Below are 22,723 nucleotides of genomic sequence, written 5' to 3' on the forward strand. Positions count from 1 at the left end.
ACAACGTGGCTGTTTAACATTATTCTATTTGCAGTCCACAATAAAGCGGGATTAACAACAAAACAGGCCAATGCATTCTCACGTTATATATGTCTTATGCATTCACTTTGCCAATTAATTAAGAATTAAAAGCTATCTAGTTTTCAGGTATTATATTGGATTATAGAATATTTTCAATCATTTTGTAATGTCTCACTTTTACAGTTACACCCCTACAAAAATACCATTTCTTTTTTCCCTTTTTCTGTCTTTTTATGAACTCAAAACAAAGATGAGGAAGAATTAATACAGCCGAGCAGTTGCCAGTTGCAATTTGGTCCTAAAAAGACATTGGAAAAAGTCAACCTAGCAGTTAAATACCCCGATTTTTTCCCTTATTACAATTTCCCCCAAATTCAATGCAAAAGCCACAAATAACTGAATACCAAACAGAGAAAAGTTATTCGCCTATGTCTGCGTTGCGAAACACGAATCCAAATACTTATCAAATAAATCCATTTTCTCTCTTTTACAAGTAATATCAGAAACTCAGTGATCATAGCCTCGAAATCCGTTGTTCTTAGAATCCAGAAATCTCAGTTGATTGATTAGCTGGCTTCGGTTGATTAGTTTGCAAAAAATTATCGACCAAAACGATGAAGAAATCGAAGTTTCTCAAGAGCTCAAAGGAGTTGCTCTCTCGGAGCTTCAATCCTTCCAAATGGTTTAGTCCTCTTGAATCCTCCACCTAATTCTTATTCCGCATCACTTTAAAATAGGAAAACATAAAAGCAAAATTGATTTGTTATGCGCCATTCTTTTTTATATGAAACTCTGTATGCATTCATTCTTGCGTAGGAGTATTTGAATGAATGAATCTGTTCTCTTTTGGTTATGCAGCAAGACGTCGTTGAGGCTGGCGGCGTCGCGGCTCAAGTTGTTGAGGAACAAGAAAGAAGCTCAGGTGAAGCAGATGAGGCGGGAAATATCACTCTTGCTCGAATCCGGACAAGATCAAACGGCTCGAATCCGAGTAATGATTCCGCGCCTCTTTGGCTATGTCATAATTTTTTTATTTTATCATTTTCCTGCAATTGGCTATGTGTTCTGATCGAGAATCATTACGCAGAAAAAGCGTGGATATTAATTAGATCCAAATCAGACTTGTGTAGGGACCGCATAAACGTTGATCTAGAATTGACTTGTAACAGTGAAGGATAACGTTGTCTGGTTTCGGATGATAATGTTCCAAACGGCTTAAGACTAAATTAGGACACAACAAATCACAGAAGCCGAGTTGTCAGTCTTATCTGTTCAAAGTGAAATGCTCAGTTTGGCTACTGTTACCTTTTTCCTTTTAATTTCATGGGCTACTTTTTTGTCCCTAAATTTGTTTTGCAATTTTTTCTTACAAAACTGGAGATTGAAGTTTGTTGGTAGTTGGCCATATATGATTTACAGCACCACATTATACATATATATGTCCATGTTTCATCAAGCACAATATATGAGCTGTGCTTGCGATTAGCTGAAAATGATGCCTGATGAACCAAGTCGTGTGTGCTTTTGGTTTTTTATAACCATTTCCTCTCTATTTTGGTTGTAACTTATATTCCAACACTATTCCTAGATGTGACCATCTTTTCATGACTATCGTAATCTTTCAGGTTGAGCATGTGATTAGGGAAGAGAAGATGTTGGCTGCATTTGATCTTATCGGAATCTATTGCGAACTTATTGTTGCAAGGCTGCCTATTATTGAGTCTCAAAAGTACGTGGATCACTAAAGCAATAAATTTTTATTTTTTTTAAATAATCCAATTATATTTGGACTGTTTTATGAGGGCATATCCACTTGGACTGTTTTATGAGGCATTTCATTTATCTGTTTTCTCCATTATCTTGTAGGATTTGCCCCATTGACGTGAAAGAGGCAATTGCAAGCGTGGTCTATGCTTCCCCGAGATGTGGAGACGTACCTGAACTTGTAGAAGTCAAGAAACAATTTACAGAGAAATACGGAAAAGATTTTGTAACTGCAGCCATAGAACTTCGTCCAGAATGTGGTGTCAGCCGTATGGTATGTTCTGGAATCCGATCCCTTCTATTTATTTAGTACATAATGTAACGTTGTACAGAAGTAAATGTGCTCGGGTTGCCAAACGACAGAATCTTATCTCTAGTTTGTTATTTACGTTGTTCTATTGCAGTTGGTTGAGAAGTTATCTGCATTGGCACCAGATGGAGAGACCAAAACTAAAATTTTGAGCACGATAGCTGAGGAGCACAACGTCAAGTGGGAAGCTAAATCATTCGAACAGAACTCCGCACCAGCCAGTGATTTGCTGGTATAATATTCCTATCTACAGTTTATGATGTGATATTTTATCTAAAGTTGGACTAACATTTCTAAAGTTTTTCGTGATTTATGAGTTCCATTATTCAATCTTATCAGAGTGGACCAACTACTTTCGTGAAGGAGAGTGAACGCCTTCCTGAACCTCCTCGAGGTAACCAGTTGCATGATTCAACGTTGAACTTCACCCAGGTTGATCATGGATCATCACCAAGAACAGAAGTTTCTGGTTTCAACTCGGGTACTGATCTTTCAACTGAATGGAGCATCTTCGTACTTCTGTTGCTGATATTTTTCCTTTTTCCTTTTGTCCAGCATTAGGTGGTGAGAGGGCACAATTTTTTCGAGGAGATAGTGATAACGTTCCACGCGATAGACAGAGGTGGAACATGAATTTCAAGGATGCCACCTCCGCTGCACAGGCAGCTGCAGAGTCTGCAGAACTAGCAAGCATGGCTGCTAGAGCCGCTGCAGAGCTTTCAAGTCGTGGCAGGATTTCGAGGCAGAGCTCTACTGAATCACATAAATCGGATGATCATTCTTCAAGAGGCGGGGCACCTGACACATACATGAGGTCAAATATGAATGAGCAAATGGATAAGGGGAACCTTAACAATAGTGGTGGAAGATTCGAGGCTGGTCTTGATAGTAGAAAGGATTACAGTCACTTGTCTTCTTTAAAATCTAGAGCTTCAACTGATGATGATGGCTCAGTGGTAGACAGGTATTCTCGGAAGAACTCGTTGAATGAGGTCTATAGAGGTGAAAAGAGTAGTATGCCAAGGCAACAAGGTTTTGTTTCCTCTCATTCTAGCATATCCAATAATGGGAATACATTTTCAAATCCCAAACACCAAGATTTTAGATATGATGATGGTGAGAGCTCTTCTCTGGGTTTTGGGAATGAAGGCATTAACGAAGAGGCCTCACGGAGAAGCTCTCATGGATCGCCTGTAGTTTTCGACAAATCTGATTCAGACTCTGAAAATTATGGATTCGATAGAAGCCCTACATATGATGAACCACAGCAGAGGTTCCAACTGCCATTATCAAGCCAAAAAACGCGTGAGCACCTTTCAACAAACACTGATTCTGGGAGTCCTAAATCGAGCTCTACAAAGACAGAGAAGTCACCTGCATCTGTATTTTTTACTAGAAAGAGCTCGTCTTCTGATTTCCCGGAGAGAAGTATGCATGTCTCGAAACTGGATGACTCCATGGCTGTGACATTTGATGAACCAGATGGGCATACTTCTGGGTTTAAGGATAAAAGTAGGCCTCAATATGACCAAACACAACTGTCACTTTCTTCTGACGATGAGTCTGAAGAAACAGATAGTGAAAGGAACCAAGGGAAGAAGTTTGATGCTGATCCTCCAGCAAAGTTCAATCGTGCAAAACCTTCTGCTGATCAGCCGACTTTGGTATCAAAAATGAATCGGACAGAGCTGAACGACATTGGTAACTCAAGTCCTGAGAGAGAGGAGGGGTTGAATTTTGCAAAACTCACAGGTGGTTTTCGCCATAAAGGATACAACTATCCATCTGTTGGGAAGAAACAATTTGACATGTCGCCTTCCAAGAACGCGAGTCCTAGGATGAAAACTATGCTGGAACCTAAGAATACAAAGCCTGATCTCCAGTCTACATCAGATACTGACAGTTCAGACGAAGAAGACTCATTGCAGAAGAGTTCGGGCCACAAACACAAACTTCATACTCTTAAAACAAAGCCTAGTTTTGCAGCTTCAAATCCAATGTTTGGATCCGACAACAGTGATGTGGATGAGGATCAGCCCTTCAGAAGAACAAGCCGTCTGCGTAGTGGAATCTCTCGAAGAACAAAAGCAATCCCTTCTAACCACGAAAAGGAAAAGTACTCCAAGCTGCAGCTCAGATCAGAAGCACTTGATCCTAGAGATGGCATGGATGGAAAAGCCACCACCTCCACCAGTTACGAAACTCCAAAAAGACACGAGACTAAGTGGAACTCAAGTCAATCGGACAACTATGATCAGCATACCTCGACTTCTATCAGAATGGAGCAAAGACCAACCTCATCAGAACCTCAACAACAGTTTCAGTACTTGAAGGGAAATGCTTATCTGTCTAGCTCATCAAAAGTGCCTACTAAGCCCGCGAATTCAAATTTGCGTGGATCTCTATATCAACACAATTCGGAAAAGGCAGACTCTGGGATTATGCAAGAATCTAAGCTTAGTGCAAAACAGGCCTCACTGCCCCAGAGAAAGACTGAGCCAAATGTAAAGACAGAGATGCTGAACAAGACTTCCTCAAACAAGGATTCTAGTAACCAAAAAGTTAGCCATGTTCATCCGAAGCTTCCAGATTACGACAACTTCGTTCAATTCTTTCAGAAAAATCGTTCTTGATATTTTAGTGAGCTGACTTAGTAGTTCTCTTTGGGAAGATGTTCAAGGTGAAGCTCGAATGCTTGTGAATATATAGATATTGTTTGCAGTTTTGGTGTATATATGTGTATCTCATGGAACACTTTATTCAATATATATGAGCTATGCACATAGAATTGTTTGCTGGAGTTCATTATCTAGCTAATACTATATGTTTTCCTGCGTCCAGGTTTTAAATGTGTCTAAATTTTGGAATAAATGCTATTGCTTTATTACTAACTTTTTTATAAGACAGGTTCAAGTTTAAGGTGTTCACATATTTATTGTGATTAAAACGTTTCCCCCAAAAGCTTGAGGGGAAGATTGTTGGAATTAAAACGTTTTGGAGATTTTTGTTAGATCAGCTGAATTACTGAAAGCTTGAAAAGTCTCAAATAGTTGGAACGAAGTGGAAGACAGTATAAATATTCATGGGAGTAGTATTTTTGTAACTAAACTTTGCACGCTACTGCTACCAAAATGAAAATACCCAAACCTAATACTCTCTTCTTCCCTTAAAAATTAAAATTATGCATTTATCTTTTTTTTTATACGTCCTCCAAATATATGCATTTTATATTTTTGAACATTATCTTACACATTATTTGACAATTTTAATGTTAACGCGAGACTCTTTCTCGATTATCAATATACTCAATGTGGGACCATCTAGGGGCGGAGGGACCATCTAGGCCTACCTGCTAAAAGAAGCTCATTTATTTAATTCCACGAAACAACGGACCGAGCCCAAAACGGGCCGTGAGTTAGAAGCTTCCAAATCAAATTGATGCCCCAATTCTTAGAGAGAGATTTTGCCATTTTGGGGTTTCTCTATCTACAATCGTTCTAACTTGTTTTGTCTCGTCATTCTTAAAAGTAATGCTTGAAAGTTGAAATGCTTGCTCTCTCTTTCTAGACTTCTAGTGATAGTGATTAGTGGAAGCACCCCTTTTACAAAAAATAAAAATTAAATAAGGCATGCTCTACAGTTGTCGGATCTTCTAAGTCCGCATGATTCTTTTGCTGCATTTATCATGCATCTTTTGCAATTGTTAGTGTTTTATTAAATATGTGAATGGAATAGTATGCCTTCAAATACAATTAATTTTAGAAGTTTGGCACAAATAAATATTCACACAAACAATTTCTCATCTCTGAACGAATATAATACTCCATATAAATACAGCAAGCCTAACGGAAAGAAGAGAAGACAGCCTTTTGACTTGCAGCTTCCATCTCAAATTTTCACGCACAGAGGTACTAGTGTGTGTTTCCTTTTTGAAATTAAATCTTAAATCGCGACATTGTTCTTATGCGGCAATGATTTGAGTTTGGCGTTGTTTTTCTCTGTTGTCGTTGTCAAAGGATTCTTCGAATTGATTCTTTGTTGCTGTGTCCTTTCAGTAATGGATCATTAACCAATGCTAATATTGCCATTCTTTGTTGCTCGGATTTCATTTATCTATTTGTTTGATTATTTTCCCAAGTATATAATGGATACTAGTGTGTATCCACGCGAACAAGAATGTCTCAAGGAGCTCAGAGCTATCACTTCCACTCATCCATGGTAAAATAATTGCTTCATCTAAACTCAGACTAGTTTGGGCTGTAAGAACTAGTGGATCTTTCTAGTGACTATCCAAACACATGTATTATGTTGTTGATTTTGCACATACTTGGAACTAGAAACAGAAACATTCTATGCTTCTCATAGTTAGGTACAATTTTCTAGTGAATTTTGTTGTTGACACTTAATTTTTTTGTAGATATTTACAAGATTAATTAGTTTGTTCATGTTCAACATTAATTGTTTCTTATCATTGCATCTCTGGAGATTAATGAATCTTATCTTCATTTTTTTTCTCCAAAGGGCTGTGATGGGTACGGCCCCTGATGTGGGACAGTTTATGGCCTTGCTTTTAAAGGCAATCAACGCGAAAAAGACGATTGAAATTGGGAGTTTTTACTGGATATTCCCTTCTCGTAACTGCCCTCACAATTCCAGATGATGGAAAGGTTACACACACTTTTTCCTACTATCATTTTAGTTGGTTGCTATAGCTACATGTTTATCAGATTAAAAATGTGAGCGTAGATCATGGCCATAGACAAGAACAGAAGCTCGTACCTGATTGGATTACCTATCATCGAGAAGGCCGGGGTGGAGCACAAGATCAATTTTATCGAGTCCGAGGCTCTTCCGGCTCTTGATCAGTTGCTGAAAGATGTAAGAGTTTTGCTTCCCTTTTCCTCCAGGAGACAATGGCCAATGCTAACCAAATTAGTGTTTGATGCTGCAGCAAATTACCATGAGAGAGTGTTGGAGCTTCTGAAACCGGGAGGTATAGCTGTTTACGATAACACCCTTTGGGCAGGGACGGTGGCAATGGATGAGGGTTCGGTTCCGGAGAGCAAGCTGGCGACGAGGAAGGATTCGATAGAGTTTAACAAGTACATTGCAGGTGACGCTAGAGTGCAAATCTCTCAAGTCCCTCTTGGTGATGGGATCACTGTCTGTCGCCGCAACTGAAATTCTTCATCTTTTGGTTGATGCTCCTCATCAAGCATTTCAATATGTCGGAATAAATTGTTAAATGATTGTTGTTGGATGCTCTGATATATATACACGCTTCTTTTTTTTTTTTTTTATCCAAGGTTGGAGTTATCGGGATACTTATTTTCTTGTGAAAAGCACTTGACAACGTCTGTTGTGATATGATATGGTTTTGTAGCATTCCCTCTAATTTTGGTGTGGTTTGAGACTGTAAAATGAATATATGATTCATTGGGTGCATGAGAAAAAGTAGTGTGTATCCATGTTTGAATGATTGCAAGTTTAAGGTTTAGTTGGATGAGCCCCTCAGAAGAAGAAGCACTTGATCCTGATGATGGCATGGATGGAAAAGCCACCACTTACGAAACTCCAGAAGGATGCGAGTCAATTGGACTTCTATCAGAATGGAGCAAAGAGCAACAGTTTCAGTCCTTGAAGGGAAATGCTCATCTTTCCAGCTCATCAAACTCAAATTTGCGATATCAACACATTTCCGACAAGGCAGATTCTGGGATTATGCAAGAATCTTAGCTTAGTGCAAAACAGGCCTCACTGCCCCACAGAAAGACTGAGCCAAATGTAAAGACACAGATGCTGTACAAGACTTCCTAAAACAAGGATTCTAGTAACCAAAAAGTTAGCCATGTTCATCCGATTACGACAATTCTTTCAGAAAAATCGTTCTTGAAATTCCACGGGTTACACGCTAGTCTTATAAAAATTAAATAATGCATGCTCTACAGCTGGAGTTGCTTCCTAGTCCGCGTGATTCTTGCTGCATTTATCATGCATCTTTTGCAATCATTAGTGTCTTATTAAATAGAGTAGGTGAATGGAATAGTATCTGTATGGCTTCAAGTAATTAATTTTAAAAGTTGGCACAAATAATTTCTCATCTCAAAACGAATATAAAGACAGCAAGCCTAACGCAAAGGAGACAAACTTGGAGCTTCCATCTCAAATTTTCACGCACAGAGCCCAGAGGTACTAACTAGTGTGTGTTTCCTTTTTGAAATGAAATGCAACTTTGATCTTTTTCGGCAATGATTTGAGTTTGGTGTTGTTTTCGCTTGCTCTGTTGTCGTGATTCGTTGTTGCTGTGTCCTTTCAGTAATGGATCACTAACCAGTGCTAATATTGCCATTTTTTGTTGCTCTGATTTGATTTATCTATTTGTGTGATTAGAATTCGTCTGCTTCTATGGCTCATTTGAATGTTCGTTTCATTTCTTCTTTCAAAAATAAAAATAAAAATTGGGTGTTTATTTCCATTTGCGAGGTAAGTTTTCCCTTATTGACAGCCTTTTGATTCTAAATAACGGCTACGATTTCTGTGGACTTGGATGCTCTGCAGCAGCAACGATACTGATTTCTTGATTGTATTTGAAGGATTTGAGTTGTTAGGAATTAGTGATGGAGACCAAAGTTGTGATCAATATTAGTACTCCTAAACAAAAAGGCTTGTTGCAAACCGCAGAGTTGTACAAGGTCACCATTCTCTTACAAATATAATGTTTATTTTGTATGTTACCACTAAACTAATTACATTTTCTGTTTAATTAATTTCACAAGTATATAATGGGTACTAGTGTGTATCCACGCGAACAACAATGCCTCAAGGAGCTCAGAGCTGTCACATCCACTCATCCAAGGTAATATAATTGCTTCATCTAAACTCAGACTAGTTTGAGCTGTAAGAACTAGTGCATCTCTCTAGTAACTATCCAAACACATGTATACATACCGTGGTGGAGCCAGGAATTTAGTTTGGGGAGCTGAATTTTTTGGCCTTCCGTACGTTTTAAGCATTTTTAATTAAAAAGTATAAGAGTAATAATAAAGAACAATTTTTCATAAATTATACTATAATTTCAATATATATTACAATTTTTTGGGGGGCATTCCGTACATTTTATGCATTTTTTTTATTAAATGACAATAATAATAATAATAATAATAATAATAATAATAATAATAATAATAATAATAATAATAATAATAATAATAATAATAATAACGAACAACATTTTCATGGATTATATAATTTCAATACATTACAAACTAGTTTTAGTACATTCCAAATTTTTTTGGGGCATTCCGTATATTTTAGGTATTTTTTATTAAAAGACAAGCATAATAATAATAATGAAGAACAACATTTTCATAGATTCTATAATTTCAATACATTAGAAACTAGTTTCAATACATTATAATTTTTTGGGGGGCAGTCCTTACATTTTAGACATTTTTTATTAAAAAAATAAAGCACAATAGTAATAATAACGAACAACATTTTCATAAGCACAATAATAATAACGAACAACATTTTCATAGATTATATAATTTTAAATAACACATTTAACCTTAAATTAAATATATATGAGGAAATATAACAAACAAATCAATTTTTGTAAAACAACATCCGTCCTACGAATCTTGACACGTTTGGTTTCGGCACGTGAATTAAGGAGTTGTAGATTAGTGTTTTAAGTGTAGTTAATAAAGTATAAAGTGATAAAGTAGGAGAGATAAGGTAATAAAAGTGATAAAATATGAGAGAGAAAGTAATAATTATTACCTTATTTGGAAATGTGTCAAGATTCGTGGGACGGCTCAAAAAGGAATACGTGTCAAGATTCGTAGGACGGAAGGAGTAATTTTTTAATGTAATTTTTAGGATTTTAAAATTAATTTTATAACAACATTTTCAATAGATTATATAATTTTAAATAACACATTTAACCTTAAATTAAATATATACGAGGGAATACAACAAACAAATCAATTTTTGTAAAACAACATTCTTTTATACATATATATCTATTTTAAAATTTGAAAAAAAAAATCACAAAATTTGGGAGAGGGCTAGAGCCTCCTGGCTCCGCCCTTGCCCATATATTCATACTTCTTGTATTGAATTGTGGTTGAAGCTATGTCCATATTTCCTCTCTTGTTAAGCAAGTTGTTGGTTTATGGTTTAAGTTTTACTTTTATATTTCATGTTAGGTTGCACGTTAGGACATAGTGATGGCATGAGAAAGGGATTCAATTAATTTAATTAATTACATATATGTTGTTTGGTTTTGGTAATGAGTTTATCATTACTCTTACTTGAAGGTAACTCAATCACTCAATTTGTTACCCCTCGGAATAGAGGGGAAACAAAAGAAAGCGAATCTCTTACTAATTATTCATTTTCATTGTTAAACCAAACACTCAATAAAAGTAATGGATTATTATTATCATTCCACTCCTTTATTTGATTCTATCCCCTTTTCATTGCTCTACTTGAACCAAACGAACACTTAATTTAAAATATTCGTCCCTTTTTAATTAAAATCTTTATAAGTAAACGTTCTTAGAACTCAATTAAGAACATAGAACAAATGTATTAACTAGAATCCTACTCCAAATAGATTAAGGCCGTAATTATAACATAATCTCATGACAAAAAAGATAATTGAACATAAATTAACTATAAACAACCTAATATCTTGATTAGCATAATATCAGCTCACATCAACGTCATTGCCTGACGTCTATGAATTATTTCTATATACTAGTAGTTTATAATTACCAAACCAACCTAACAAATAAACAATATTAGTATAAATCTTATAATAATTTGCCCCTTGTTTAAAAAAAAAATTGGTGGGGCAAATATATATATTTTTTATAATTAAATATGTATATATATAAGAATATATTAGGTATATTAAAAAAAAAAATTAGGGGGAGCATTGCCCCACCTCCTTTGGCCGTAGCTCCGCCACTGTTAATACATACTTGGAAATAGAAATAGAAACATTCCATGATTCTGATAGTTATGTACAATTTTCCAGTGAAATTTGTTGCTGACATATTTTTTTATTTTTTGGGTAGATATTTACAAGATTAATTAGTTTGTTCATGTTCAACATTAATTGTTTGTTATCATTGCATCTGATCAGGAGATTAATGAATATTATCTTCATATTTTTCTTCAAAGGGCTGTGATGGGTACGGTGCTGTAACACCCTAATCTAACTAAAGAATAAAATATAAATTAAAGAAACTATTTAACACCTAACATCGTATAATCAATAATTTTTGATAACTTCAAAATATCAAACTCTAATATATACATAACACAACGATATTATAACTTACAAAGTCAAACATGACCTGAAAAACAGTTTGACAAAGAAACAACGATGTTACTAAAACAAAAGTATCTGATACTGTACAAAGTTCAAAAGAAGATAATTTATTTTGACTCAAAAAGATTCGACGCGCCCATTCGACCCTCCACGCGTCTCCAACATCAGTTGCCTGAAAATGTTAAATAAGGGATAAGCATACAAAGTATACTTAGTGTGGGATGTCATGCAATAATTGTCCACGTTAATAAAACGGTAACACATACGGTCACTTCATATATATCCTCAATATTCGCACTGTGGCAACCCAAGGACTATTAAAGTCCCGGACCCTATTTACGGGCCCCTGGCGACATCCTCAAAATAAACATCAAATCGCATTGTGGCAATCCAAGGACGGTGAAGTCCTGGACCCTATTTACGGGCCCCTAACGATATCCTCAAAATATACGTCATAACACATATGGTAAACACATATTATTAAAATGGACAAGAATTAACCACAGCATGTACTGAAATAAATCCCACACCTTAACTTGACTTGCAAATTTAACTTCAGTAATTCAAAATCACAGTCCACGTTCTAGTCGCGCCGCACCTAGTCAGATAACATTCAAATAACCAAAATAAGAACCTACTTGAAATTTAGAAATAATATAAATATATAATATAAATATAAATATTTAGAATTTATTTTTAAAAAAAGACCATTAAAATTGTTGATCTAATAAATTATAAGAGATCCTTTACTAAACAAAAATTGGGCTCAAATATATATTTAAATTCGAAGGCCCAAATACTAAATGCATATACATAACATCAAATTGCAGCCCAAATGTTCATTAATAAAATAAAATTTGAGCTCACACATTTAAATAAATTAGGCCCAAGAATTAGCAGCCCAACACCCATTTCATACCTCATTTAATCTCACTCTCTCTCTCCCTAATTCAATACACACACGCACACAGAAAACACACTCATACACGCACAAACCAGCGCACCCTCTCTCCCTCTCTCAGCCTTCCCGCTGCCGCCGCCGCCTGAAGACGGCGTCGCCCAGCGCCTTCCTTCTCTCTCCCAGCCTCCATCTCTCTCCCTGACCCCTCTCACCCTCTCGACCAGTCGGCCACCGGTGAAGAGCGCCGGCGCCGCCCCTGTTCCAGCGAGCAGCCAGCCGCCGCCGTTACACCGAACGCCGTCTCCTCCAGCCCGGCGCTGTCCCCCTTCTCTTCTTTCTTCGGCCGGCAGCAACGACTGCTGTCGCCGTCACCTCGGCGGACAACAGAGCTGCTCCGCCGCCTCCTCCCCTTTACCCCAGATCTGGCGCCGCCACCGCGCCTGTTTCTCCGGCGAGGGCGCTGCCTACCTCCACTCCACACCGGCGCCGTTCAGACGCCCACTCCCCTGTCTACTCTAAGCCTCAACCCACTTCCTCTTCTTCTATTTTCCATTCTAAATTTCTAATTTCTTTTCTGTGTATTCAGTATATATATATATATATATTCCAACTCTACAATTTCTTATGAACAATTTTAGATTGATAACTGGGATGATCAAAATTATGGAAAAATTTCATAAAAGAAGAGAGTTTACCGATGGAAATTCTGAGAAGTTAAATGCTGGTAAAGAACAGAGAGCACAAATGAGATAGGGTAGGTTCAGCTGATGAAAGGGTTTTAATAGAATGAACACTGATACGTGTCTTTCCATAATTAGATCATAACATCTGGCTAAAGTCGGCTACAGCCACCTCAACTTTCAAGATAAGTAACAATATAATTAATATGTGGGCTTTTACTATAAAAAGATACCAGCCCATCAATAATATAAGGCCCAACAAAATAATAATTTTATGTAAATATCTGCCTATGGTCCAAATTAATTAAAAATATTTAAAACATAAATCTATATAGTATATATTTTTAGAAGATCTATAATTTAAAATCATATATCTAACTAGGGGCGCGACTAGAAAATTCATAAACTGAGCATGATAAAATTTCCAATGACTTCATAACAAATAAAATTCAAATAATTCAAAGATAAACAATTTTAAATAAATAAATTGAGTGCGGGCTGTCACAGCCCTACCCACTTAAAGAAAATTTCGTCCTCGAAATTTAACTTACTTGGCTCTAAGTGAGGGTAACGAGCTAGAATTTCTTCTTCGCGTTCCCATGTTGCTTCGTCAGGTCCATGTCTAGTCCATTGAATTTTGACTAAGGGTATCTCTTTACCTCGCAAGACTTTTAGCTTTCGATCCAGTATAACACTCGGCTCTTCCTCGTATGTGAGGTCCTTGTTGATTTGAAGATCTTCATGATGAACGATGTGGCTAGGATCATGTAGATATTTTCGCAGCATTGAGACGTGAAACACGTTGTGTACAGCTGACAATCCTGGCGTTAAAGCAAGACGATATGCTACGTCCCCTATACGCTCTAGGATTTCAAACGGTCCTATGAATCGAGGTCTCAATTTCCCTTTCTTCCCAAATCGAAGTACCCCTTTCATGGGTGCCACTTTAAGAAATACTTTTTCGCCAACTTCAAAATATAACTCCTTTCTTCTGCGATCCGCATAGGATTTCTGTCGATCCTGAGCCATCTTAATCCTTTCTTTTATTTTATCAATCACTTCGACTGTTTTCTCGACGATCTCTGGGCCTAACACTTTTCGTTCACCGACTTCATCCCAATATAAAGGTGACCTACACCTCCTCCCATACAATGCCTCGTATGGAGCCATGCCAAGAGTTGTTTGGAAACTATTATTATATGCGAATTCTATCAACGGGATATGAGCTTCCCAACTTCCTCCCATATCCGTGACGCAAGTTCGCAACATATCTTCCAAAATCTGGATAGTTCTTTCGGACTGTCCGTCTGTTTGAGGATGGTATGCTGTTGAAAAGTTGAGCTTAGTTCCCATGGCTGCGTGTAAGCTTTTCCAGAATTTGGACGTGAATCTTGGATCTCGATCAGAAACAATAGATACTGGGACTCCATGTAGTCTCACCACCTCTTGAATGTACAATCTTGCCAGTTGATCCATTGAGTACATCATCTTCACTGGGAGAAAATGCGCTGACTTAGTAAGTCGATCAACGACTACCCAAACTGCATCATGTCCACGTGTCGTCTTCGGGAGTCTCACCACAAAATCCATTGTAATGTGTTCCCATTTCCATTCAGGTATCTCCAAAGGGTTCAACAATCCAGATGGTCGTTGATGCTCGGCTTTCACCTGTTGACAAGTCATACATTTCCCAACATATTCGGCTATTGTTCTCTTCATTCCTCTCCACCAAAACGTTTTGTGCAGATCTTGGTACATCTTGGTGCTTCCGGGGTGTGCTGTGTAAGTAGTGCAATGCGCTTCATCTAAAATTTCTCTTATCAATTCCTTATCCTTGGGCACACAGATTCTGCCTGCATACATAAGCGCCCCATCACTTGCCAACGAGAAACCCATATTATCGTCCTTCATTCCTTTATTCTTCATTTTCTGGAGAAAATCATTTGTTTCCTGAGCCTTCTTAATTCTATCTCGTAGTGTGGGTTTAACAACTAGCGCTGCTAGCCTGGCCTTCTTGGTATCAGGAGTTACCACCTCCAGTTTCAACCTTTCAAATTCTCTTATCAGGACATCCTGTTGAGTTATCAGTGAAGCGAGTTGCCCTTTGCTCTTTCTACTTAGTGCATCGGCCACCACATTAGCTTTTCCCGGGTGATATTGTATGGTGCAATCGTAATCTTTCACGAGCTCTAGCCATCTCCGCTGTCTCATGTTCAGCTCTTTTTGTGTGAAGAAGTATTTCAGGCTCTTATGGTCGGTGAAGATCTCACATTTTCCACCATACAAATAGTGTCTCCAAATCTTTAGTGCGTGCACTACGGCAGCTAGCTCCAGGTCGTGTGTTGGGTAGTTATGCTCGTGCGTCTTCAATTGTCTTGATGCGTAAGCAATAACCTTTCCTTTCTGCATTAGAACGCACCCTAGGCCTAGCTTCGATGCATCAGTATAGATGACAAAATTATCTGATCCATCAGGTATTGCCAACACAGGCGCCGTAGTTAATCTTCTTTTTAACTCTTGAAAACTTTGTTCGCACTTGTCAGTCCATTTGAAAGTGACCCCTTTCCTCGTTAATTGTGTCATCGAGCCTGCTATTTTTGAGAACCCTTCGATGAATCTTCTGTAATAGCCGGCAAGTCCTAAGAAACTTCTCACTTCCGTAGCATTCGTAGGCGTCCTCCAGTTATTTACAGCTTCGACCTTAGCAGGGTCCACCTCAATTCCATTAGCAGTCACCACATGACCGAGAAAGACTACTCGATCTAACCAAAACTCGCACTTCTTAAATTTGGCATACAATTTCTCGCTTCTCAATGTTTCCAGTACGATCTTGAGGTGCTCCTCATGTTGTGCATTGTCAGTTGAGTATATCAGGATATCATCAATGAAAACTATAACAAACTTGTCTAAATATGGGTGGAAAACACGATTCATCAAATCCATAAATACTGCAGGAGCGTTGGTCAAACCAAAGGGCATGACTACAAACTCGTAATGACCATATCTTGTTCGAAAAGCCGTCTTTGGTATGTCACTCCCCTTTATCTTGAGTTGATGATAACCTGACCTCAAATCAATCTTCGAGAACACTCCTGCTCCTTTCAGTTGATCGAACAAATCTTCTATCCTTGGCAGAGGATATTTGTTCTTGATGGTGAGTCGATTGAGTTCACGGTAGTCAATGCACATACGCATTGTTCCGTCTTTCTTCTTGACAAACAAGACTGGCGCTCCCCAGGGTGACACGCTTGGCCGAATAAACCCTAGGTCCAAAAGCTCTTGCAATTGTGTCTTTAATTCCTCCAATTCTTTTGGCGCCATCCTATATGGTGCTTTAGAGACAGGTACTGCTCCAGGCACTAAGTCAATCGCGAACTCCACTTGCCTATCTGGCGGTATTCCAGGTAGGTTCTCAGGGAAAACATCGGGGTAATCACGTACTATTGGTACATTTTCGAGGGTAAGTTCTTCGTTTTCCTTGCCAACAATGCTCACTAGATAGCCTTCTCCACCATCCGTGTTTAAGATTTTTATCGCTTTCATCGCAGATATCACCGTAGGTACTTTACCAATCTTTGATCCCCGAAAAGAAAATTCTTCTTCCCCTGGTATCTTAAAAACAACTTCTCTCTCACGACACCTAATTGTGGCGTAGTTTCGACTCAACCAGTCCATTCCCAATATCACATCAAAATCACGCATATCGATGAGATATAAGTCAGCTTCAAGTTCTCTACTTCTAAAGTTCAATAGAATTCTCCGAGCACTTCTATTGGTCTTAACGTATTCTCCAGAAGGGACACTTATGTTCAGTGCTAAGTTTTCCACTTCACAAGTGATCTTATTCTTTTGACAGAACTTAGCAGAAATAAACGAGTGCGAAGCTCCAGAATCAAATAAAACGACTGCAGGTGTTCCAGATACGAGTAACATACCAGTCATAGTGTCCTCATCATCTGTTGCTTCTTGATGTGCTAAGGCGAAGAAACGAGCGTTTCCTCTCTTTTCTGGCTCTTTACCTCCTCTTCTATCTGGCCCAAAATTCTTTCTCCCTTCTGGCACATTATTCCTTAGTTTAGGGCAATCAGTTGTGGTATGTCCTGGTTCATGACAAAAGAAACAAACTCCCTTGCCCCGCATGCACTCTCCATAGTGAAACCTTCCACATTTCTGACATTGTGGTCTCGTCCCTGTTGATCCTGCACCAGTGTCACCTCCAAACTTCTGTCTCTTATCTTGGAAGTTCCCTCTGCTTTGATTGTAGTTCTCCCATTTTCGTTTCATAGGTTGGTTGATTGGCTTTGGTGTAGAGATGTTTGTTCCAAGAGCCGTCGCTACCTCTTCGGCTCGCTTGACCAAATCGCTGAAATCATCAATTATATGTGCAGCCATGATCCCCTTGATATCAGTTCTCAACCCTCTCCTGAACCTAGCTATCATCTTATCTTCCGTGTCAACCAAGTGTGGCGCGAAACGAGCCAGCTCATTGAATTTTCGCTCGTACTCTTCTATTGTCGTATTTCCTTGTTTCAACTCAAAGAATTCTGTCTCCTTCTTTTCCTTAAACGAGAGAGGAAAGTACTTATCCATCACCACTTTCTTGAAAATATCCCAATTCAAAACCCTGCGGTCTTCTTCCCCTAACAGGCGATAAAAATGCTTCCACCATTGGCGTGCATCTTCCTTGAGTTGAAAAATAGCACAAGATACTTTCTGTTCATCGGTGCAGTTGATATGAGTGAAAACTCGTTCGAGCTCTTCCAACCACTCCTCGGCTGCTAACGGCCCATCACGTCCGTTGAATCGTGGCGGGTTGTAATTTCGGAATCGTTCCACAGCTTGATCCGTCATGTTAGTCACCTGAGTTGGATTAGGTTGGGTGGCCTGAGTTTGAGTTTGTTGTTGGACAAATCCTTGCAAGACATTCAAGAATTGGTTCATGACTTCTTCACCACCAGGTTGATGTTGATGTCCATCGTTTTCTTCGCGATTCGTACTTGTGTTCTCAGTATTACGGGGAGGAGCGCGTGTATTCCTCATGATCCTACACTCAGAGGTACTATCAGTTTCAACTTACTCACGCTTACTGAAATGAAAGAATATATGACAAGACTTTTCTAAGAAAATTCTAGGTTATTCCTAATTCGAGGACGACATCATAAATAAGATTTTCATAACTCGAAATTTAACATCATGAACTGACAATTCCGAAATAAATTCATAGCTGCAATTGATCCTCAACATAATAACTTGTAATATGAACATCAACTTCCTCATAATAACTTTAACAATTGCAGCAAATTCAACATAATTTCGGAATATAAACAATTTATTCTTATCCCCATGAAAAAACTTTAAAATACATTTACCTTGAAGCCGGAGTGCGTGGTAGTCGAATGGCGTTAATGCAAATGACTTTTAAAAATTTTTATGCAAAAATCATTTTGCAGAGTCTACAGGAAAGTAGACCTGCTCTGATACCATGCTGTAACACCCTAATCTAACTAAAGAATAAAATATAAATTAAAGAAACTATTTAACACCTAACATCGTATAATCAATAATTTTTGATAACTTCAAAATATCAAACTCTAATATATACATAACACAACGATATTATAACTTACAAAGTCAAACATGACCTGAAAAACAGTTTGACAAAGAAACAACGATGTTACTAAAACAAAAGTATCTGATACTGTACAAAGTTCAAAAGAAGATAATTTATTTTGACTCAAAAAGATTCGACGCGCCCATTCGACCCTCCACGCGTCTCCAACATCAGTTGCCTGAAAATGTTAAATAAGGGATAAGCATACAAAGTATACTTAGTGTGGGATGTCATGCAATAATTGTCCACGTTAATAAAACGGTAACACATACGGTCACTTCATATATATCCTCAATATTCGCACTGTGGCAACCCAAGGACTATTAAAGTCCCGGACCCTATTTACGGGCCCCTGGCGACATCCTCAAAATAAACATCAAATCGCATTGTGGCAATCCAAGGACGGTGAAGTCCTGGACCCTATTTACGGGCCCCTAACGATATCCTCAAAATATACGTCATAACACATATGGTAAACACATATTATTAAAATGGACAAGAATTAACCACAGCATGTACTGAAATAAATCCCACACCTTAACTTGACTTGCAAATTTAACTTCAGTAATTCAAAATCACAGTCCACGTTCTAGTCGCGCCGCACCTAGTCAGATAACATTCAAATAACCAAAATAAGAACCTACTTGAAATTTAGAAATAATATAAATATATAATATAAATATAAATATTTAGAATTTATTTTTAAAAAAAGACCATTAAAATTGTTGATCTAATAAATTATAAGAGATCCTTTACTAAACAAAAATTGGGCTCAAATATATATTTAAATTCGAAGGCCCAAATACTAAATGCATATACATAACATCAAATTGCAGCCCAAATCTATATTATATATAAAGCAGGAGTTTAACGGATAAAAATTACCGCCTTCTTTCAAATTTTAGTTTTTGTTAACTATCTTCCGCATTTGGCGTAATCATTTCATCTGTCGTCCAACTTTGAAAATGTGGATATGACTCAAGTTGAGCCAATCTCATCCCTTTTCAATTACTTTTTCGTGTTTTTTTTTCCCTTTTTTTTATATCTAATAATCATGTAGTTTGATCAATAATAAAATACTAAATATATATCAAACTAAATATAAGAGAGAGATGATAAAATTATTTATAAGTATTTTTATCCTCATTTTTTCATTTGTCAATTGTACTAAATAAAAACAAAACGATAAACTAACGAAAAACAAGAAGAAAAATAAGTTACATTGTGTCTTAATCAAGTTGTCAATTTTATAATAAAATTGAAACAATATTCAATGTTACTACAATATATGCATGCATCAAAAAATAATTATTACAGCATATGCTATAAAATACCATATGTATGTATTTTTCTATTATCTTATCTCAATTAAATTAAATTGTACTCCCTCCGTCCTAGCTTTTTGTATCCACTTTTAGTTGTAAATACAACTAAAAGTGGATACAAAAAGTTGGGACGGAGGAAGTATATTGATATGCATATATATTAAAAATATAATTTATATTTATTTTTATTTTTCATTTTTTTCAGTGACATGTTAAATTTTGATATAGAGTTGAAGTAATGATATGATAGAGTAATTATTTTATTGTTAATTACATTTAGAATAGACTATTTATTGTAAAATTTGTAATGTATGTATGTATATATATATATATATATATATATATATATATTGATTTATATAAAATAAAATCAAATTGTGTTATTGTTATCATAATTCTACTCTTTCTTTGTAATTTAATGTTGATATAAGATACTCATTAAATTTAATATAATATTCATTGAGTTGATAACATTATTATCACACACTACTTCAAATAAAATAAAATACAATTAATATAAATTATTATTTTGTTATCAATTGATGTAAATCATAAATGATGATTTTTTGGTGTGTGCATATATATATATATTACAAAATATATCATGTACCCATGCATTGCACAAAAGAACGTAAAAAAAATATCGTTTACTTTCGATGCTCTCTGTGCATCGCACAGGCGGGCGTACTAGTGTTCATTAATAAAATAAAATTTGAGCTCACACATTTAAATAAATTAGGCCCAAGAATTAGCAGCCCAACACCCATTTCATACCTCATTTAATCTCACTCTCTCTCTCCCTAATTCAATACACACACGCACACAGAAAACACACTCATACACGCACAAACCAGCGCACCCTCTCTCCCTCTCTCAGCCTTCCCGCTGCCGCCGCCGCCTGAAGACGGCGTCGCCCAGCGCCTTCCTTCTCTCTCCCAGCCTCCATCTCTCTCCCTGACCCCTCTCACCCTCTCGACCAGTCGGCCACCGGTGAAGAGCGCCGGCGCCGCCCCTGTTCCAGCGAGCAGCCAGCCGCCGCCGTTACACCGAACGCCGTCTCCTCCAGCCCGGCGCTGTCCCCCTTCTCTTCTTTCTTCGGCCGGCAGCAACGACTGCTGTCGCCGTCACCTCGGCGGACAACAGAGCTGCTCCGCCGCCTCCTCCCCTTTACCCCAGATCTGGCGCCGCCACCGCGCCTGTTTCTCCGGCGAGGGCGCTGCCTACCTCCACTCCACACCGGCGCCGTTCAGACGCCCACTCCCCTGTCTACTCTAAGCCTCAACCCACTTCCTCTTCTTCTATTTTCCATTCTAAATTTCTAATTTCTTTTCTGTGTATTCAGTATATATATATATATATATTCCAACTCTACAATTTCTTATGAACAATTTTAGATTGATAACTGGGATGATCAAAATTATGGAAAAATTTCATAAAAGAAGAGAGTTTACCGATGGAAATTCTGAGAAGTTAAATGCTGGTAAAGAACAGAGAGCACAAATGAGATAGGGTAGGTTCAGCTGATGAAAGGGTTTTAATAGAATGAACACTGATACGTGTCTTTCCATAATTAGATCATAACATCTGGCTAAAGTCGGCTACAGCCACCTCAACTTTCAAGATAAGTAACAATATAATTAATATGTGGGCTTTTACTATAAAAAGATACCAGCCCATCAATAATATAAGGCCCAACAAAATAATAATTTTATGTAAATATCTGCCTATGGTCCAAATTAATTAAAAATATTTAAAACATAAATCTATATAGTATATATTTTTAGAAGATCTATAATTTAAAATCATATATCTAACTAGGGGCGCGACTAGAAAATTCATAAACTGAGCATGATAAAATTTCCAATGACTTCATAACAAATAAAATTCAAATAATTCAAAGATAAACAATTTTAAATAAATAAATTGAGTGCGGGCTGTCACAGCACCTGATGTGGGACAGTTTATGGCCTTGCTTCTAAAGGCAATCAACGCGAAAAAGACGATTGAAATTGGAGTGTTTACTGGATATTCCCTTCTCGTAACTGCCCTCACAATTCCAGATGATGGAAAGGTTACACACACTTTTTCCTACATCATATCGTTTTAGTTGGTTGCTATAGGTACATATTTAATTATCAGATTAAAAATGTGGGCATAGATCACGGCCATAGACATGAACCGAAGCTCGTACCTGATTGGATTACCTATCATCGAGAAGGCCGGGGTGGAGCACAAGATCAATTTCATCGAGTCCGAGGCTCTTCCGGCTCTTGATCAGTTGCTGAAAGATGTAAGAGTTTTGCTTCCCTTTTTCTCCAGGAGACAATGGCCAATGCTAACCAAATTAGTGTTTGATGCTGCAGCCTGAGAATAAGGGGACGTTCGACTTTGCCTTTGTTGATGCTGATAAAGCTGACTATGCAAATTACCATGAGAGAGTGTTGGAGCTTCTGAAACCGGGCGGTATTGCTGTTTACGATAACACCCTTTGGCAAGGGACGGTGGCGATGGATGAGGGTTCGGTTCCGGAGCGCAAGCTGGCGACGAGGAAGGATTCGATAGAGTTTAACAAGTACATTGCAGGTGATGCTAGAGTGCAAATCTCTCAAGTCCCTCTTGGTGATGGGATCACTATCTGTCGCCGCAACTGAAATTCTTCATCTTTTGGATGATGCTCCTCATCATGCATTTCAATATGTCGGAATAAATTGTTAAGTTGGATGCTCTGCAAATTATTATATGATATGATATGATATGGTTTTGTTGCA

General features: G+C 37.5%; 2 protein-coding genes, 2 long non-coding RNA genes and 1 pseudogene across 5 annotated transcripts; 3 read left to right on the plus strand and 2 right to left on the minus strand.

Annotated features, from left to right (window-relative positions):
* The first annotated feature begins 434 nt into the window (after positions 1-434).
* Positions 435-4,935, plus strand: LOC130988476 (uncharacterized). 2 transcript variants are annotated; one of them, XM_057912336.1, is made up of 7 exons: positions 435-703; positions 880-1,012; positions 1,647-1,750; positions 1,888-2,059; positions 2,190-2,327; positions 2,435-2,576; positions 2,651-4,935. In XM_057912336.1, the coding sequence occupies exons 1-7, from the start codon at positions 636-638 to the stop codon at positions 4,726-4,728; spliced, it is 2,835 nt and encodes a 944-aa protein (XP_057768319.1). In that variant the 5' UTR covers positions 435-635; the 3' UTR covers positions 4,729-4,935. The 2 variants fall into 2 exon arrangements, with proteins under 2 accessions (XP_057768319.1, XP_057768320.1); XM_057912337.1 differs by lacking the exons at positions 435-703; positions 880-1,012 and adding an exon at positions 1,082-1,310.
* Positions 4,936-6,148: 1,213 nt separating this feature from the next.
* LOC130988488 (cation-dependent phenylpropanoid and flavonoid 8-O-methyltransferase 1-like) lies at positions 6,149-7,567 on the plus strand (annotated as a pseudogene).
* Positions 7,568-8,158: 591 nt separating this feature from the next.
* Positions 8,159-22,723, plus strand: LOC130988492 (cation-dependent phenylpropanoid and flavonoid 8-O-methyltransferase 1-like). Its single transcript, XM_057912363.1, has 7 exons — positions 8,159-8,284; positions 8,689-8,787; positions 8,872-8,951; positions 11,288-11,303; positions 21,898-22,026; positions 22,114-22,245; positions 22,319-22,723. The coding sequence occupies exons 2-7, from the start codon at positions 8,713-8,715 to the stop codon at positions 22,604-22,606; spliced, it is 720 nt and encodes a 239-aa protein (XP_057768346.1). The 5' UTR covers positions 8,159-8,284; positions 8,689-8,712; the 3' UTR covers positions 22,607-22,723.
* LOC130988506 (uncharacterized) lies at positions 11,388-13,203 on the minus strand. Its single transcript, XR_009090121.1, has 3 exons — positions 13,035-13,203; positions 11,969-12,036; positions 11,388-11,610 (listed from the first exon to the last, which is right to left on the minus strand). It is a non-coding gene; the product is annotated as an uncharacterized LOC130988506 (long non-coding RNA).
* On the minus strand, positions 18,381-21,575 carry LOC130988507 (uncharacterized). The gene is made up of 3 exons (XR_009090122.1): positions 21,407-21,575; positions 19,167-19,234; positions 18,381-18,808 (listed from the first exon to the last, which is right to left on the minus strand). It is a non-coding gene; the product is annotated as an uncharacterized LOC130988507 (long non-coding RNA).

The sequence above is a fragment of the Salvia miltiorrhiza genome, chromosome 6 (assembly GCF_028751815.1).
Source record: "Salvia miltiorrhiza cultivar Shanhuang (shh) chromosome 6, IMPLAD_Smil_shh, whole genome shotgun sequence".
In the NCBI taxonomy this organism is placed as follows: domain Eukaryota; kingdom Viridiplantae; phylum Streptophyta; class Magnoliopsida; order Lamiales; family Lamiaceae; genus Salvia; species Salvia miltiorrhiza.